Source organism: Sander vitreus, chromosome 12 (assembly GCF_031162955.1).
Source record: "Sander vitreus isolate 19-12246 chromosome 12, sanVit1, whole genome shotgun sequence".
In the NCBI taxonomy this organism is placed as follows: domain Eukaryota; kingdom Metazoa; phylum Chordata; class Actinopteri; order Perciformes; family Percidae; genus Sander; species Sander vitreus.
Genome location: NC_135866.1, coordinates 28,885,370 through 28,903,093, shown reverse-complemented (window position 1 = coordinate 28,903,093; position 17,724 = coordinate 28,885,370). Strand labels below are relative to the sequence as shown.

General features: G+C 42.6%; 1 protein-coding gene across 3 annotated transcripts in view; it reads left to right on the top strand.

Annotated features, from left to right (window-relative positions):
• Window positions 1-17,724, top strand: part of myo10 (myosin X) — a 163,748-nt gene that overhangs the window by 83,299 nt on the left and 62,725 nt on the right. For all 3 annotated transcript variants that reach the window (XM_078265082.1, XM_078265080.1, XM_078265081.1), the window contains exon 5: window positions 17,483-17,617. In XM_078265082.1, coding sequence (XP_078121208.1) covers window positions 17,483-17,617 — 135 coding nt within the window. The remainder of the gene's footprint in view (window positions 1-17,482; window positions 17,618-17,724) is intronic.

The window sequence follows — 17,724 nt, the reverse complement described above, 5'->3', positions numbered from 1 at the left end:
ATTTAATGTGACTCATATCTGCAGCACGGATCATTGCATTATTTCCATTACCGACATTAGGACATAGTATTGCATGGCTACAAGTTTCACAACTCAAAGCTGCCTCGGATCAAATTAATCTGTCAACATCTGTCTGACTCATCAGCCTGAAACACAAAGGGAGATTGCAAAACAGGGGTGTGATTAGACTTATGGAAACGTTTTTAACTCTTTTAACCACTTCCGTCCAGAGCAAACTGAACTCACTAACATTTAGACCTGTTCTCGTCTTGTTTCTGGTATGAAGCAGCATGGTGGCCCAATGGTTAGCACTGTGGCCTCACAGCAAGAAGGTTCTGGGTTTCAATCCAGGTCGTTCCGGGCCTTTCTGTGTGGAGTTTGTATGTTCTCCCCATGTTTGCGTGGGTTTCCTCTGGGTGCTCCAGTTTCCCCCACCATCATGGTCCCCGAGTGCTGTAAATGGCTGACCACTGCTCCGTTGGGGGATGGGTTAAATGCAGAGAATGAATTTCGCTACATGTATGTGTATGTGACAATAAAGTACCTTTACCTAAAGCCTCATAGGTCAGTCAGGTCAGGATGGTAACCATGAGCGTATTGACATTCAGAGGGTTCCAGCTCAAATATTTCAGGAAACATGGAGATCTTGTAAAAGTGAGATCTGAAGCCGAGTAAGATGAAACCAGTTGAGAGGTGTTGGTGGAGGGGGTGCAAGTCGCAGCTCGCTGCTTCAGGCACAAGTGTTGCAGTTTTCTGACAATTAGCTGGCATTAGTTTACAGCCCTGTTTGGCCCCGTTTTATTGGCATTGTGGGCAATGAGAGACACATGTCCCTCTTTAAATGTTTAAACGTAAGCTGGTTGGAGTTTGTGAAGAAAGCAGAAAGTGAACAGTGGCTTTGCTTTCATTGTTAAAGACATTCGTTGACATTACCATTAACATTCTCATTACGAGAATTCTTAGTTTACTTTAATCATCGTTTGAATATGTGGCTCTGTAGCCAGACGCCTCGACTGATCAACTTATTCACAAGAAAAACATCCCTGCATCACTCCCAGATTTCTCAAACATCGTTTGAAATAGAAACGACGATAGGCGTTGATTGTTCTTACCTTCTAATACGACCCACAGGAGCATTTTCCGTCCTCGTATCTAAACCAGAGAACTTAACGGTTGGGGTTTTAAACACGTCTTTAACGTTGTGAAACGCTCGCAGTTTGGTTATGTTTAGGCACCAAAAGTACTTAGTTAAAGGTGCTGTAGGTAGGATTGTGAAGATCCAGGACTTAGCCAAAACAAATTGAACATTGACAACTGCTCAGTCCCTCCCCCCTTTCCGCTAAAGCCCAAAACGGTCTCCTAAGCCCCTCCCCCCACAAGGGAGAGCTGTTCACGATAGAGCGTGTGTGAAGAGTGGGGAAGGGGAGGGGAGGACGCTATGAAATGCGTTTGCCTGAGCAGTGATTGACACGCAGTTAGACACCCCACACCCCCCCCCCCCCGGCCCTGATTGGTGCATCTGAACAGCAAATCGCTTTCGTCTTAATTGCTGTTTGAACAAACAACCTGTGGGAGCGTTTTTCAGGGCAGGACAGTCTCGAGCTGTGCCACTGCAGCATCTTAAGCCTCATTTCCACTACATGGTTAGGCTCGAATCGACCAACACATTCTCACTCCTATCTTGTAAAATACTGACGCTTGGTCAGGTGCCTTTGTCATTGTTATTGACGCTAAAAGTCTCCTTTAGCGTCATATATTGCGCTTTAACTAAACACGCTTGGTCGGGACTATTGGCGTCCCTTTTGGCGCAGTTATGTTAAGGAAAAGGTCTGTGACACGTGGGAACGGGACAGTTTAGGAAAAGGTCGTGGGTGGGCTTATGTTTCCATGACACGTGGGAATAACGGGACGGTTAAAGAAGAAAGCGACTTTAGGGAACACGCGGGACACAAAGCCTGGTCTCCTGGGTGAAAGTCCTGTGTTTGACCCATCCACCACCCCAACCAACCTCCCTACTTGGAATTTCATCCTTACATACTACTCGCTAAACCCCATGTAGATGCTGCTCTCCCCGGTACGTTATACAAACGCTGAAGGGCGCATTTGTCGTCGCTTCAGACGCTGACAGCCACTATCCAAACGTCCGTATTTTACGAGTGACAACGGGTTGACTCGACTCACTTTTTGTACCAGCTCCTTTTATCAATTTCATTTTCCAACCGCTGATCTCTCTCAGACCTTACATTCCACCACTGGATTTTGTATTTCCTTCTTGAACTCTGTGTATTTTTCAAACTATGGCACAGCCCTCACATCTTGAGGGCCTGGAGTTTATGAAAACACATCATTAACCACAGAATCTGTAGCTTCAGGACAAAGAAAAAACCCCAGTTGGGGTGCGTAGTTTCTCCATGACAGCACATGAAGCCGGAGAGGACAAACCACAGAGCGCAGTCGTGACCTGTAACTAAACACAACCTGATGCTTCACTGTGTGTCCGAATAAAGCAAATGACACACTGAGCCTCCCAAGACACACCCTCCGCTTCTAAATCGGTTTAGTTGCATCTTTGAGAATATTTTCATCATTATTGTGGAAGTCAAACAGGATTGTCTTACTGCTTTGCTGCTTATAAAGTTACAAGTAGGGAAAAAAGTTATATAAGTTATTATATTTATAAAGCAGGGCATCAAATGGCATCTTCCAAATGCTTGTAGACATAGGGTCCTATCTTGCGCCCAGCACAGCGCAGCACAAAGCCCGACCCAAGTGTTTGCTAGTTCAGCGCCCACGTCGTTTAAATAACAAATGCACCTGCGCCCGTCTTTGCGCCCATGGGCGTGCTGATCTTACAGGGAGGTGTGTTCAGGTGAATTCTTGGCGTATTGCTATCTTGAGGCAGCGGGAAGTGATCACGCCATTGACCAAGTATAAAGTAAAATGTGCCTAGGCTTATGCACAGCGCATGCACACTATGCTTGTTACACACAGGGACACACAGCAGCACACAAACATGCAAAAGATTACAAATAGAAATATTACGGTGCAAATCCTTCATCATAAAAGCAATGCACCAAGGTCCAAACGCGCCTGGCTTTTAAGGGAATGGGAGATGATCTCTGATTGGTTTATTGCATGTTACGCCCAAAACACACCTATGAATTAATGAAGACACTAAGTACAACCCTTTTGAACCATGCTCCCGGCGCACGGACCCTTTTTTCCGCCGTCAAACTAGCAAAAGTGGATTTGGACACGCCCTAAACGGACCTGCGCCAGGCGCTTCACTCTGTGCGCTTATATCGTTAAAATAGGGCCCATGATGTATAACAAATAAAACCCTTTAAATTTCCCCAGAATGAACAGCAATGGCAAAACTTATACTTTCAAAGCTTTTATAATGTAATATAGGAGTATTTCGCACATTAATTGCAATTTATGCCTGGCCTTTTGCCAGACATAAATCAAATAGAAATATAGTTTTTAATGAATAATCAACATAAAAGTTGTTAACTAAGTTGTTAATCAGCTGTTAATTGTTGCCCTCGAGCAAGGCACTAAACTCCCAGCTGCGCCAGAGGAGCTGCAGCGGAGTGAACACCAAAGTCATCTCAGAGCGGACTGTCGTAAAACATGTAACATGGCAGCACCCCCACCTATACAGCAAAACGTTCGTGTGTGTGTGTGTGTGTTTGACGAAGAAGAGCTATAAATTGAAAGCTGGCACTTTTAGGCGAGGCAGGAAGCTTTCACGTCGTATTTAGGGATTGTGGGTAATCAGATCCAGGCAGAGGGAGGCGATCGAAACGGGAGCTGGTGTAAAAGAAGAGGAGGATGAGGGAGGAAGAAAACAGCACTAACACAAGGCATCTGCTCATTAATGCTCATGAATGCCACTTTGGTTTTTCACTGATGCGGATACCTGCCTGTGTCCAGATGCTTTTAATGGAAACCTCCCCCGTTGTGTTTTTGCTGCAGATTTCAGCACAAACTTTTTTTCCCGAAACCGCCAACGAAGAAACTGGAAAGACTCCAAACCTTCATTGCACAATGCAAAATGCCACCATGGCAGGTTTTCTCCTGGATAATAAAGCAATAAACAGGAGATTCAGACAGAATCTGCATGTTTATATGAACTAATACCCTACGTTTGGTCTGGGGCTGTTTTTCCTGGTTCGGGCCTCTTAATGCTGTATTATACAAAGGTATTTTAGACAACAGTGTTTTTCCAAACTTTGTGTCAACAGTTTGTGTTAGCCCCTTTCCTGTTTCAACATGACAAAGCCACCATGCAGAAAGCCATCTCCATAAAGAAATGGTTTTCCCTAGCCTGGATGCCAGCTGAACTTAGCCCCGCCCACAACATTTGAGGTCGGGAAATTTGGTCTGGACTTGATTCATTGTGGAGCAACTATGCTTGAAACAGAGCTGTCCGGACCAATCAAATTGTCAGGGCGGGCTTTATACGATGATGGACAGATGATCAACAGTAACATAATCAACCACGTCACCAAAGAGCGCTTGGGTTGAATTAGTTTACAACAACGATGGCTGCCGCTGGAGAATTGAGATGTGTAGATTCCACCATCGCGTCTGTTATGGAAGACATCGACAGCGCATTCATTTTAAAAAAAAGGAACAGAGAACCGTGATCAAGGCATTTGTTGATCGGAAAGATGTTTTTGCCATCCTTCCTACGGGATTTGGCAAAAGTTTAATTTATCAGCTGGTCCCGACGGCTCAACATACGTCACATACTCCGTTGGGAGTAACCCTTATCGAACATTAACCCTAACCCTAACCCTCTGATTGGTTGGTAGGTCTATCCGTTGCTCTGATTGGTTGTAGGTCTATCCGTTGCTCTGATTGGTTGTAGGTCTGTCCAATTAAGTGCAGAGGCATTTTCTTTCCTGGTTTTGGTTGAAACATGCCCCATAATCACAGCCCAGTGGAGCAGTATCAGACTCATATTCTGACTAGAATCTGAGTATGACCACGTCAGACTAGGTTTTCCCAGTTTCATGTGGTCTTGACTGGTCTGCACAAAGCTCCAACCTCAACCCAATCCAACACCTCAAGGCCCTAATCTGACGCAGCGCTTTTTAGCACCCTGGGGTGGCTTTTGGTAATTGTTTTTTAATGAGTGAAGCTTTCTGCTCGCTGCTTTTGTGTTGCTGAGCCCTCGCGTTTTTGCAGGAGCACCCTGAACACATTATACATGTTTTTTTTTATTGTGCTAATTTTCTTATATTATAAGTGTTCAATGCAAGGCAACTTTATTTACATAAAACATTTCATACAGAGGGTCAATTCAAAGTAGTAAGCAGAGGGATATGGCATCACCCTAACCCTCTTTTTTTCCATGTCTGTTAATATATTTATGTATATTATTTATTACAGTCAACCCTTGGGGACTACTGTCATAAGCAAACGTGAATGAATTCCCTCACATTTTTCTATGTTCTCCCTCCTTCCCCTCCTTTTAGGTGTAACACCAGAACAATTCTTCGCACCCGTATCTGCACCCATCAGGGGCCCTGAACCCAAACCCCTAAACCTAACCCCTAACCCTAACATAAGTAATTCAGTGCTGCCAAACCTCGTCCACACATGCAAAATAAAATATCGGTGGGATGTCTATGTTTGAATCTGATCCAAATCTTACCCTATCATTATCCTCGTGATTATTTTGCAGAAAAACCCCTTAAGAAAAAAGAAGAAGAAAAAAACGATGAGCTGCAAAGGACCAAAGACTTAAGATCCAGCTTTTTCAGCCGCATTTCCCAGAACTAATATCTAAGCAGACAGTCAATGCCAGTTTTCAGTTCTTGGCAATTGTTGGTCTGTACCAATAAACGTTTTGAGGTTTGATACTCAGCCCTAGTTTTTATTATTTATTTATTTTATATATGTTTCAAATTGATTTGTTGTAAGCTGCTGCTACTTGGTTTTAGAAAATTTCTAGTGCATTATAAATAGGGTTGGGCATTGTTTTGATTTTAACAATTCTGATCCTAAGTCCGATTCTTCCTTTCGATTCCGGTTTTTTGAGGGATGGAGTTTAAACAGGTCACATGCTTATTTCACAGTCCATGGCTGCAACACAACAAGCGCCTGAAAGTACGGTACGGCCGCTACGGAAACCCAATCTTGCTCGTGTTAAATTTGGAACTGATGATTGGATTCAAAACCACATTTTCCAAATGATTCCATTTAAAAGAACGACTCCATTGGGATTGTAATTTTTTAAACGATCCGAAGTTGGAACTGGTTCTCGATGCCCCAATCCCAATTATAAAACACTGGGAGACTTATTCATTTCCAAAAATTAAGATCTTAGGGTTGATCTTGTTTTGACTGGCTGCCGTTGTGTCCAAAACAGTCCGGATTTGATTACATTACAAAGCTTTAAGGGTGTTATCCTGCACAGCCAACAGCCCTGGACCCATCCGTTTGTCCCTGACCTCCTTATCCCAGAGGCGGGTGTGAGGGTAATTTCTCAACTCTCTCAGCCTCGTTAATTACTTCGGCATCTCGGGGTCACAAAAGCCCCTCCGCAAAGCCCTGCGAAAACATACCTGAGCGGTGGGCTCTGGGGATTTGGCAGGCTTTGTCTGTGTTGTCTTGCGATGTGAGTCAGGTTAATAATTTGGACTGTGAACAAAGGTAGGAATGCATCACAGCAAAAGGAGGACATGAGAAGAGCAGTTATTTAAAGCTCAACTTTTCTTGGTTTGTGACTAACGTCAGTATTTGTTTTTGTGTCTTTTATTGCCTCGCATGAATTAAAGGCATTCATGAGTCTCAGTCCCTAAAAGTAAAGTAGTTGGTGTTTTCTTTGTTCGTGAGGTCACATTGGATTCTCGTGGTGTGTTGGACTGAACAAACACACTCAGGGCTTTTTTTTTTATCTTACACTTTGAAAGTACAGTTTTATAGTCTAGAGTTAACTTGATTTTCTTCCCCAATGATCGTAGAAATCAGGAAAGGTATTTCTGTAAACAACCTGTACAGGGCTTTAAAGTGCCCATATTATGAAAAAAACACTTTTTCTGGGATTTGGGGTGTTCTTTTGTGGCTCTAGTGCTTCCACACGCATACAAACTTTGAAAAAAACCCCATCCATGCTGTTTTGAGTGAGATACGGTTTCTGAATGTGTCCTGCCTTCAGTCTCCGGGTGAGCTGTTCAAAATCGGCACGGCTTGTGACGTCACAAGCCGAAACGAGCTGGCTAACAGCTCGTTTATTAGCGTTTCAGTGAACTGCATTAGCGTTAGCATGCTAACGCTAATGCTAACGCTAGCATGCTACCTCGTTCTCAATAGCAAAGCACTGCTACAACACACACAAGTTCACCATAATCTACAAAAGAACTACTTCCATGTGAGCCCTCATTTAAAAGTGTCCCAGCTAATCCTGCCTTGTAACTGACTGAAGTTAGAGAAACAGCCTTTCTTTTACTGTCTATGGAGCTAGCTAGCTGACATGATCTACATCTGAGCAACTGCACATGTGCGAGTGCAATCAAAGATAGTACAGAAGAAGAAGAAAAGAGGTCTCACTCTGTAGCTAAAACATAGACCAGGTGAAAAGAGGATCTGCAGCAGTGAGAGAGAGCTGCGCAGTACAACAAAAATATGGTGTTTTTTGAAAATTAAACCATGTAAACCTATTCTGGTACAACCTTAAAATACAATTATGAACCTGAAAATGAGCATAATATGGGCGCTTTAAATTAACTTCTTTGATTACCAGCCAACACAGCTAGTAGATTTTGAAAAGTTACCAGCCAGCCATTAGATTTTCCACTAGGTTCGTCTTCTCCGTTTCAGCGTAGCTCATAATCGATACCGCACGCTAGGCGCGTGCTGGCGGTAGTACGACACGTCACACCATAAGTGTGAATGGGAAATGTAGGATAAGTACTACGAGCAGTGTTGCCAGATACATATTATAATTCCAAGCCAAACGCACACAAAACTGCCCAAACTACCCATGGTGTTATTTGCTTCTTTCATCACCGGCCAAATTGGCTAGTAACTCTCCAATGTTACCCATCCAAAGTTAATTTTCACCCGCATTTGGCGGGTTGGCGGATTGGCGGGTGTCAGTTTAAAGTCCTGGCTCCGTCGCTCACATCCAAGATTCTTACTATTTCATAGGAATCATCACACTTTCTGATGAGTTCTGATACCGATACCTGTAGCAATTTAATACCAGTGTTAACTTAATAAGCTGTATGCCTCACTGTGTGGAAGTGACTGGGATCATTCTGTTATGTGTAAGGCAACGTCAGGCTTGATCAATACACCAGCAACAAACATTCAAATTCAAGGGTAAACCTTTTAAAATGCAGCAACAAAATTGGTCAAAACTCAAACAGGAATTATAATTCCAGTAATAAGCATGGGAACCTAGAATTGAATAGTTTGGCTCCATCGTCACTGCTACTTGATCCAGATATCTGAGTCAGTATGGGCCCGATACACAGTGCTGCGGAGAAAGGTCTGGCTAGTCCACATAGCATTCCAGGATGGGAGAAAAACGTGCTCTGGTTTATTGGCATTTCTTTAAACCAATCACAATCGTCTTGGGCGGCGCAAAGTTCCGGATGCAATAACGTTGCCTCTGCAGAATAGCCTTGGAAAGGAACTTGTTTTGGTGGAACATGTGTACGTTCAAAAGTAGTTTTAGTCTTAGCTGTCTGGATTTACCCGGCATTCGTCTAAAGGTACTGCTGGGGCAGACAGGAAGTTGTGTCAAGTGTTGGATCTGTTGTTGACTCAATTCATCCAACAGTTGTTGAGATGCTCTGGATCTGAAAGTGTTAAACTGACAGAACAACTTCTCCAGAGTCAGTCAGCTAACGTGGCTGAAAAGTGTTTTGAATGTGTGACTAATAGACTTGTTACGTTTTAATATTCTGGCAGTGTAGCACACAGAGTCTAGATGTGCATTCCAGTCCATCTTAACAAGTAATTCAATCCTAATCTTTAAATTGTCTTTAAACGGGCATGTAGCTTGATGAGATCAGTTCACCTTTTTTCCAGTATAAAAGTTCTTTAGGAGACTCAACACCAGATTAAATGACATGTAGCAAGTAGTTTTTTTTTCTCTCATTGAGTTTCTCATTTGGTCTCAGTTTCTCCTCCCCGCTCAGAAACTCTTGTACTCTCTAACAGAGTCTGCAGCTTTGCTCCTCTGTACAAAAGACCTGGGTGAGGTCCAGAGCCGCGGAGGCAGTTGGACAGCCAGTTTGTCCAACATGCTCAGTCGCTGGGCTGAAGACTCCCGCCTTCCTGCCTGGGGGGGAGAGGGGGGGGTTACCTTGGGTGGCAACAGCATGTGGAGAGCCAGGGATTAGTACAAAGGCAGGGTGCTGTTTTTTGTCTGTGTGTCTGTCTGTCTGTGTGTGTGTGTGTGTGTGTGTGTGTGTGTGTGTGTGTGTGTCCTAGTTTGGATAAGTTGGCATGCTGCCAGAGGTCTTTTAAATGAGTTACATTTTGCAGGTCCTTTCAAATTTGGCCATCGCTATAGTCTAAGCTATTTAAATGAGTTACACACACCAAGCCCTTTAAAGTGAGATCCAATCCCTTTAAGAAAGGTTGACCTGCTGTGGGAGAGAGCCACTGGTGAGATCAGTTGTGTTTGTGATGTAAAAGCTAATGCACCAATAATTTCCTCCATGTTCTCGGCCGTTGAAGATAATTATTCCAAGGTTTCCTAATTAAAATGACAGTGACATGTTGATGTTTTGAACATGCTACAAACAGCAGCTTTCAAAGAAGCTAATGACCCAAACCTTATCTCTGACTTCCCATTTTCCCGTGTGGGTTATCTAAAGCAGCCGTCCTGTCAAAACATCTGTCCACATGTGCGCCTCGGTCACGTCCCAAGCGTCAGCCAGACACCCTGAGAGTTTACATTATCTGCAGTCCTGTTTTCTGTCCGTCAGGAATGTGCCACTGACTCCGGGGATATGGCCCATCATGCTACGCAGCTGATGCATGATGTTCAAGTTCAAGTTTATTTATATAGCACATGCAGCTAAAGCAAGCAGCGCTGCATAAAGCGCTGTCCCAAAGACACGTGATGAGAATAAATGATGTTGACTGTATTTTTAGAGCTCCCCCACCTCGACTGTGTGTGTGTGTGTGTGTGTGTGTGTGTGTGTGTGTGTGTGTGTGTGTGTGTGTGTGTGTGCATTTCTTCCCTTTCACATGCAGTTTGCATCACATTTTCAGTACCAATTACACATATATCAATTTCAAACCCGACTAAGCTCATTTCTGGTTGCACGGCCCATAAAATGGAAAGAAATTACCAATAGTTTTTAAGCAAAAGGTTATAGAAGAAGTTTGTTTGTGAGAAACTTGCTGTTCCTCAGAAATACATAATTACTAGCAGTTAATATCAACTATAAACTATATATATATTTAGGTGAATTGATTTAGAAGTAAGTCTTAAAAGCCAATGGCGACACGTTTAAAATTGCCACTGTGCCACACCACAACAACCAAAATAAAGACAAGAAGATACGTAGTGGTGACCAGAATTTAAAATTATGATTTAAGGAGCCTAATTGGACTAATAATCTCCCAGTCAAATCGCAGTGTCTCCCGTTGACTATCACTTCGTGGTAAAATAGATGTTTGTTGCGCACCTCTCTCTATATATATCTTGTCTCTTCACAGAGAAACAACTTATCCCAATCCGAGTACAGTTCAGTTCAGTTCAGTTTACTTTATTATCCCAAATGGGAAACTTGAAATGCAGTCAGGAGTGAAAGATGAAAAGAAACAAACACATTCAAGCAACATACAGATAGAGGCAACAATCCAAGACATAAGTACAACAAAGGTTTCCTGTATGTAATACACACAACACAAGTTATCACCACTGGAGCAATCTCTAAAAACAAAACCATGTACTACATTACATGTGCAAATGAAGCTGAGTTATTGCACATGGGACAAAGGAGTTTTTACCCCTATTGGTCTTGAACTGAGGTACTCTAAATCTGCGACCTGAGGGGAGTATTACAAACTCAGAGTGAAGGGGGGTGGTTTGTACAGTCTAATATAGACCGAGCCTTGCGGAGTACTTGCTGGTCAAAGATAACCATCAAGGGGGACTGTGGGAAACCTATCACCTTACCAGCCACCTTTACAATATGGCTGAGGTGGTTTTTGTCCCTGATATTCAGGTTACCGTTCCAAGCAATCATGGCAAACATAAGAACTGATTCAATAAAAGATTTATAAAATAAGGACATAATTTTCCTATCTACATTAAAAGGGTTTAACTTCCTAAGGAAGTACAAACGTTGCTGTCCCTTCTTACAGACTGCATCACAATTCACATCAAACTTCAGGTTTTTATCTATGACGGTTCCCAGATACTCAGTTTCAGTTCCCTTAATGAAAGTCTTAGATGGTGGGAGGGATACTTTCCTAAAATCAATGACCATATCCTTGGTTTTTGTGGCGTTTAATTGGAGAAAGGCCTCTTCACACCACTGGACAAACTCATCCACCACTGGCCCATGCTCAGATTCATCTTTACGGAGCAGGCTAATGATGACCGTGTCATCAGCAAACTTCAAAATGTGCCTGTCCCCATGCTGGCTTCTACAGTCATTGGTGTAAAGAATGTACAACAATGGGGACAGGACACAGCCCTGAAGAGAGCCAGTGGAAGAGGTGCGCTGTTCTGACAGAAAGCCATTAACCCTAACCCTCTGAGATCTACATGTTAAAAAATCTACAATCCAGCCGACAAAATTTACATCAAGATTAAAATAGGTACGCAGTTTCCGAGCTAAAATATGTGGTTGGATAGTATTAAAAGCTGATGAAAAATCCATAAATAAAAGTCTGGCATGAGTGCCAGAACCTTCCAGGTGCTTATACAGGAAGTTAAGTAAAGTGATTGAGGCATCTTCTACCCCCATCCCTGCCCTATATGCAAACTGCATGGGGTCTAGAGCCCCCTCCAACATAAGTATCAGTTCCCTTTTGACCAGCCTTTCAAATGACTTCATGACCAGTGAAGTCAATGCCACTGGTCTGAGGTCATTTAGCACCTTAGGGGTTCCGCTTTTAGCCACCGGAACAACAGTGGACTCCTTCCATAACTTTGGGACCCTTCACTGCTCCAGATATATCCTAAATATATTACAGAACACCTCACAGAGCTGTTCTGAACAGTGCTTAGCAATCTTCCTGTAATAGAATCAGGCCCCATGCTCTTATTTGTCTTAACTCTCTGAAACTCTGCCTTAACATCATGGGCATCAAACATCTGGCTTAGCTTTGTGGAAGAGGAAGACTCTTTGCATGTTTCTCTAAGTTGCTCTGTGAAGTCATGAGTATCAAATCTTAAATAGAAGGAGTTAAGAGCTTCAGCTAAATCTTTGTTGCTATCATAGCCTGCAATACTAACTTGCTTGTTTTCAGTATTATTATGCTGGCCCGTTATTTTCCTCATTCCGTGCCACGCTGCCTTCAAATTGTTGCTGCTTAAATTTTCCTCTAGCTTATTTTTATTTTGTAACTTGGCCCTCTTAATTTGCAGTCTGACCTCTCTCCTTGCTTTCTCATCACCTTTAAGAAAGGCCTTTTGTTTTCTGTTAAATGCATTTTTCAGAGATTTAGTGACCCATGGCTTGTTATTCGGGTACACCTTAACATACTTTTTAGGAATAACAGTATCCTCACAGAAGATAATATAACTGCATACAGTGTCAGTTAGTTCATCAATATCTTTGGCAGAGTCCTCAAACACAGTCCAATCAGTACAATCAAAACATCCCTGTAATTTAGAAACAGCATCTTCATTCCAGACCTTGACTTCTGTTGTCTTCACCTTCTCCCTCTTGAGCATTGGCTTGTACACAGGGGTGAGATAGATGGTGCTGTGGTCAGACGAACCTAATGGGGGTCTAGAATAAGCTTTATATGCTCCTTTTATAGAACCGTAACACAAGTCCAGAATCTTATTTTTTCTAGTTGGGCAGGTGACGTACTGGTAAAGATTTAGGGATTTGCTCAATTTAAGTTATTAAAATCCCCCATTACCAAGCACGGGGCATCAGGGGAGAGGGACTGGAGTCTTTGTGTCACTCTGTAAACAGTGTCAGCAGCAATTTGAGCGTTTGCTTTTGGGTGTATATACACAACTGTCACAAACAACTGGGGAAATTCTCTACGGAGATAAAATGGACGGACAGAGACAGACAATAGTTCGATGTCAGATGTGCATATGGACTACCTGATTGTAACATTATTACACCACTGCTGATTTATATATAAACAGACTCCGCCTCCTTGGGATTTTCCCGTGGCATTCACATTCCTGTCCAGCCTGACAGGCGCTCCAAAGCCGCTGATTGTCATTTCCGGGTCCGAGTCTGTAGCTGTGAGCCATGTCTCTCTAAAGGCCATGATGCAAGCATTTCTATAATCGTGTAAATAATTAGTGTTTGCCTGCAACTCGTCAGTCTTGTTCCTGAGTGACTGAACATTTGCAAGGATGATAGAGGGAAGCGGGATGCGCCACATTTGCTGACGTTTCAATCTCATACGGACGCCTCCTCTTTTCCCTCGTCTCCTCATTTTAGCGAAGTTTTTACCATCCCATCCATGAGACTTGTGCTTAGTGATCTCCGCATTTACATCTTGAATAAGGAGCGGATCCATATGCATGTCCACTCGGTTTGGATCGTCCCATTTCATCAGAAACTCCCGAGAATATTGCCTTAGTGGGTGACGTGGTTGAGGTTGGAGACTCTGCGCGTAGTAGATCCATAACATCCAGAGTACCACTACGTAAAATATATCCATGACTGCTTACATAAACAGACATAGAAAGTCTGGAAAATATGCGGCAAAAAACAATGACGAAGAGCAACTCTTAACACAGAAAACACTCAGACACAAGCACACCTGCACACCTGCTGCTGGTCACGACATGAGCCGGGCCCCCCAGTAAAGGCAATGAGTCTGTGTTACCTTATTTGACAGAAATCCATGCATTTGCCTGTTATTTTTGACAATTAGATAAACAAAAATGTCTATCATGCTTGAGTAAAAACAACCCCAATTAATAAAACTGGTTCAAAAAATAATATGAATATTAAAATAAATCAGCGGTAGAGTCCCGTACAGCCAGACTCTGGGCGGTTTGTGTTCTGCTTGTTCAACGGTTCAACAGTTGTTTGGTAAATTGCTCTTAAACACACATTTAGAGAGGATTTGAATTGCTATTTTCATTCTCAATTCTTATAATTTTGGCGCGGGTGATTTTCCTTTGGGTCTCTCTGAAACTTCTTTGGGGGGGTGCCAAAAAATCCTCTTTGCAGGAAAAACCCTGGAGACAGACGTTTGCATTGAATAGATTGTACTAAATTGACATATTTGTATCTTCTTTAAAGCTGTTTGCAATAAAGTTTGGTTCCCAAAACTTTATTGCTTTATTGCAAGCAGATTGAAATGAACACGACTTTCTGTGCAACAGGAGAAGCAGCCTCAGTATTCACATTTCAGTTTAGTGTACTTGAGCTGTGAAAACGCCTCACTGTGTTTGCCCTACGGCATGGGGAGCCACCCAGCCATTATCCAAATGAAGAGTTTCGTTCCTAAAATGAATCACACCTACTGTCATCAAATGTTTACAGTGCCTGCACTCTACTCAAACTTCACTTCACAAAACATCGTTTTTTTCTTCTTTTCGATACCGGTGCTAAAACGATATTTTTAAAACTGTGTCGGTGCCTAAACGGTGCCTGAACTTTTAAAAAGATTTTTGAAAAATATGTATATATTTAAAAAAGAAAAAAGGAGCACAAACACATTTAAGAACGGCTTGTTTATTGCTAAGGCCATATGTTAAAAATTAAATGATTTGTTAAAAATGTAATAACAATAACTTATAACAATAACTTATTTATGGTAAACGACAAAAACAACCACTAGATGGAAAAAGGGTATTTTACAATAACTTTGAATGCACCACGAGGCTGGCGAGGCGAGTTTCAAGTGACACACCGACAACGGCAGCTGCAGACTGTTACGTCTCGGTGTTGGAATCCTCTACAGTCAAATACAGTCACACCATTTAGCGTTAGCTGTCAGCATTTTAACTGTGTTTAATCCAGCTACTAGCTAACGGTAGGTTAACATTACCTGCTGCCAAGTGTATTATGTTAACTAGCGTCACATGCAGCGATGTTTCTTTTGCCTCTAACGTTCGTTTTGGAGCATCAGAGGGCAGCGCTGGCATTTCAGTAGCACCGAAATGAGGCACCAAAATCCACGTTACTATTCGGTCCGGTAGATACCATTTGTTAAGGCACCGGTACCGTATAAGCACCTGGTTTCGGTACCCAACCCTTCTTATGACCATTTACCAAAACATGCAGAGGTGTTTTATAGTTTCTATGTATTTTCCTGACTTCCATTCAGTTCCCGGTCTGTTGTTTTGCTGTTGTTGTCAGAGTTACATTATCTGGACATGGTAAGGTAGTTGTAGGTATGAATTAATTTTAAAAATGCAGAGGCAATGTGAAATTGATGTCATGTTGCATTGGGTTCATTTAGTTTGTAGTTGTTTTTTTTTATTTTGAAGGGAGTCAGTAAGATGATGGCTGCTGCAGTCTGTAATATTGAGGTTTGCAGATTTGAAATTCTAAATCTCTCCAAACATGTCCTCAAAACTATTTGGCTTGTAGAAAGAAAGCAATGAAGATGGAAAGAAAGTTCCCGATACGTCATAACTCAAACTACAAACATGTCAACAACAAGAGACCCAGGCCCAGAATCCGTGCCGCTCTGCTGCCAGACCCTGCATCAGATAATAATGAATGGAAAAATGTCTCCAATGCAGTCTGTTGGTGTGTAAACACAGCCTGCAGTGGGATGAGATTGACGTTGGACGGCAGCAATGATTACAGGCTGATGAAGCCCATCACGTAGTTTGACATGCAAAATCATCGTGATCAGCGGAGTGAATGGAGAGAAGCTGTTTTAGATGCCAGCTCTGCGTAGTGGAGAGTTTATAGTGTATGCAGCCAAAACCCTGAATGATACAATCAATGTCTGTACAATGATGCATCATGGTGTTACTAGGTGAGTTTAGATTCTCTGCCCGAACCCGAGTCCGTGGGCCGGGTCGGGCCAATATTTCCCGCCACTATCCTCGGGCCGGGCCCTTGATCAAGCATTTGTGTTTTTTTAATCATTACTTTATTAGCCTAATTGGGTGGGGAGAAAGCTATGCCTCTCCAGCTTCTCCCGTAGCTCTGGGTATACAGTATGTTCTGCACTGACTTGAGTGTGAGGTAAACCGTGCTAAATCGTGTCTCCCCCATCTGTAGCACTGTCTTCGATAATTGCGCAACCAGGCCAGATTCTTTCAGTTATCTCACGGGTCCTTTAGCAGTAGATATGGTCTCTCCTATATCCGGCGCGTTGTCGGCCAATGCATCGGCATACAGACCGTGGCGAAGGACAGTTTTAATTAGGTGATCAAGACAAGAAAGTCTCCTTATGGTTCCAGGGCTTTGATAATGTTGCTACCTTGATCTGTTACCCTCACTAGTCGGCTGAGGGAGCTAGGGTCGAGGTTTTTTTTACGTTTCTTCATTCGGATCCATTTGCGGTCCGTTCCATTCTGAATAAACAAACAACGCAGTTTACATGCTTCGTCCTTGTTGCATTATTCATTAAAATAATTCTAAACAGATATCTTTAGTTCAAACAACTCAGAATTGTAGTTGACAACATCAGTTATAACGGCCCACGTATTAAAAAATTGTCGGGTTCAAATTGGGCTCAGGCTCATAATGTGTCGGGCCGGGTGCACGGGATCGGGTAGGGTCGGGCTTGATTTTTTTGGGCCAGATCTAAGCTTTAGTTACTATACAGGACTGTCGACTATGATCCTGATGGTTAGGCTCCATCACAAATGTGTCTTACCTATGCGATCCATTAAAATCAGAAGTGAAATCAAGAATATGAACTGCATGTTTCCGTTCACTTTTCAATCAGTCACTCCCATCATACTGATCTTCATGTTGGGGTGTTGTTGCATCCTGCATATCTAATGTCTATCTAATGCCATCTAGTGGTTAAATTGTGGAATATTTACCCTGAATGTTTCCCATGATGCTGTTGCCTTCATGTGTGAAAATGACATCTGTGTGGTTCAGTCATGAGTCAATTTAGTCCCGTCTGACCTAATTTGTTGTAAGTAAGCGTGACTTTAAACCTGCAGCAAAGACACAAAGACTTAAATTAAGACACACAGTTTTCTGATGTTTGGACTAACTGAGGACAGACTCATGGCACATTTTCTCTGCTCCAATCAGGACGCTGAAGACCAAATGAAAAAGTATATCATGTTTTTACTGCTCAAGCACTCTTGAAACCCTTTAAAAAAAATGAGTAGCCTTACGAGTCGTGTGTTTTGTTCCCCCATCAGTGGAGAGAGCGGCGCTGGGAAAACCGAAAGCACCAAGCTGATCCTGAAGTTCCTGTCGGCCATGAGCCAACACTCCCTGGAGGTATTGTCCAGAGACAGGACGTCCCATGTGGAGGAGGCGCTGCTGGAGAGCAGGTAATCTTATTCATGCTTTACTTAAAATCAAATATCAAAATATTTTTTATCAAATCCTGCGGCGATGTTGTATGGTTAACTATTGGTGCTTTCACAAAATATTAACA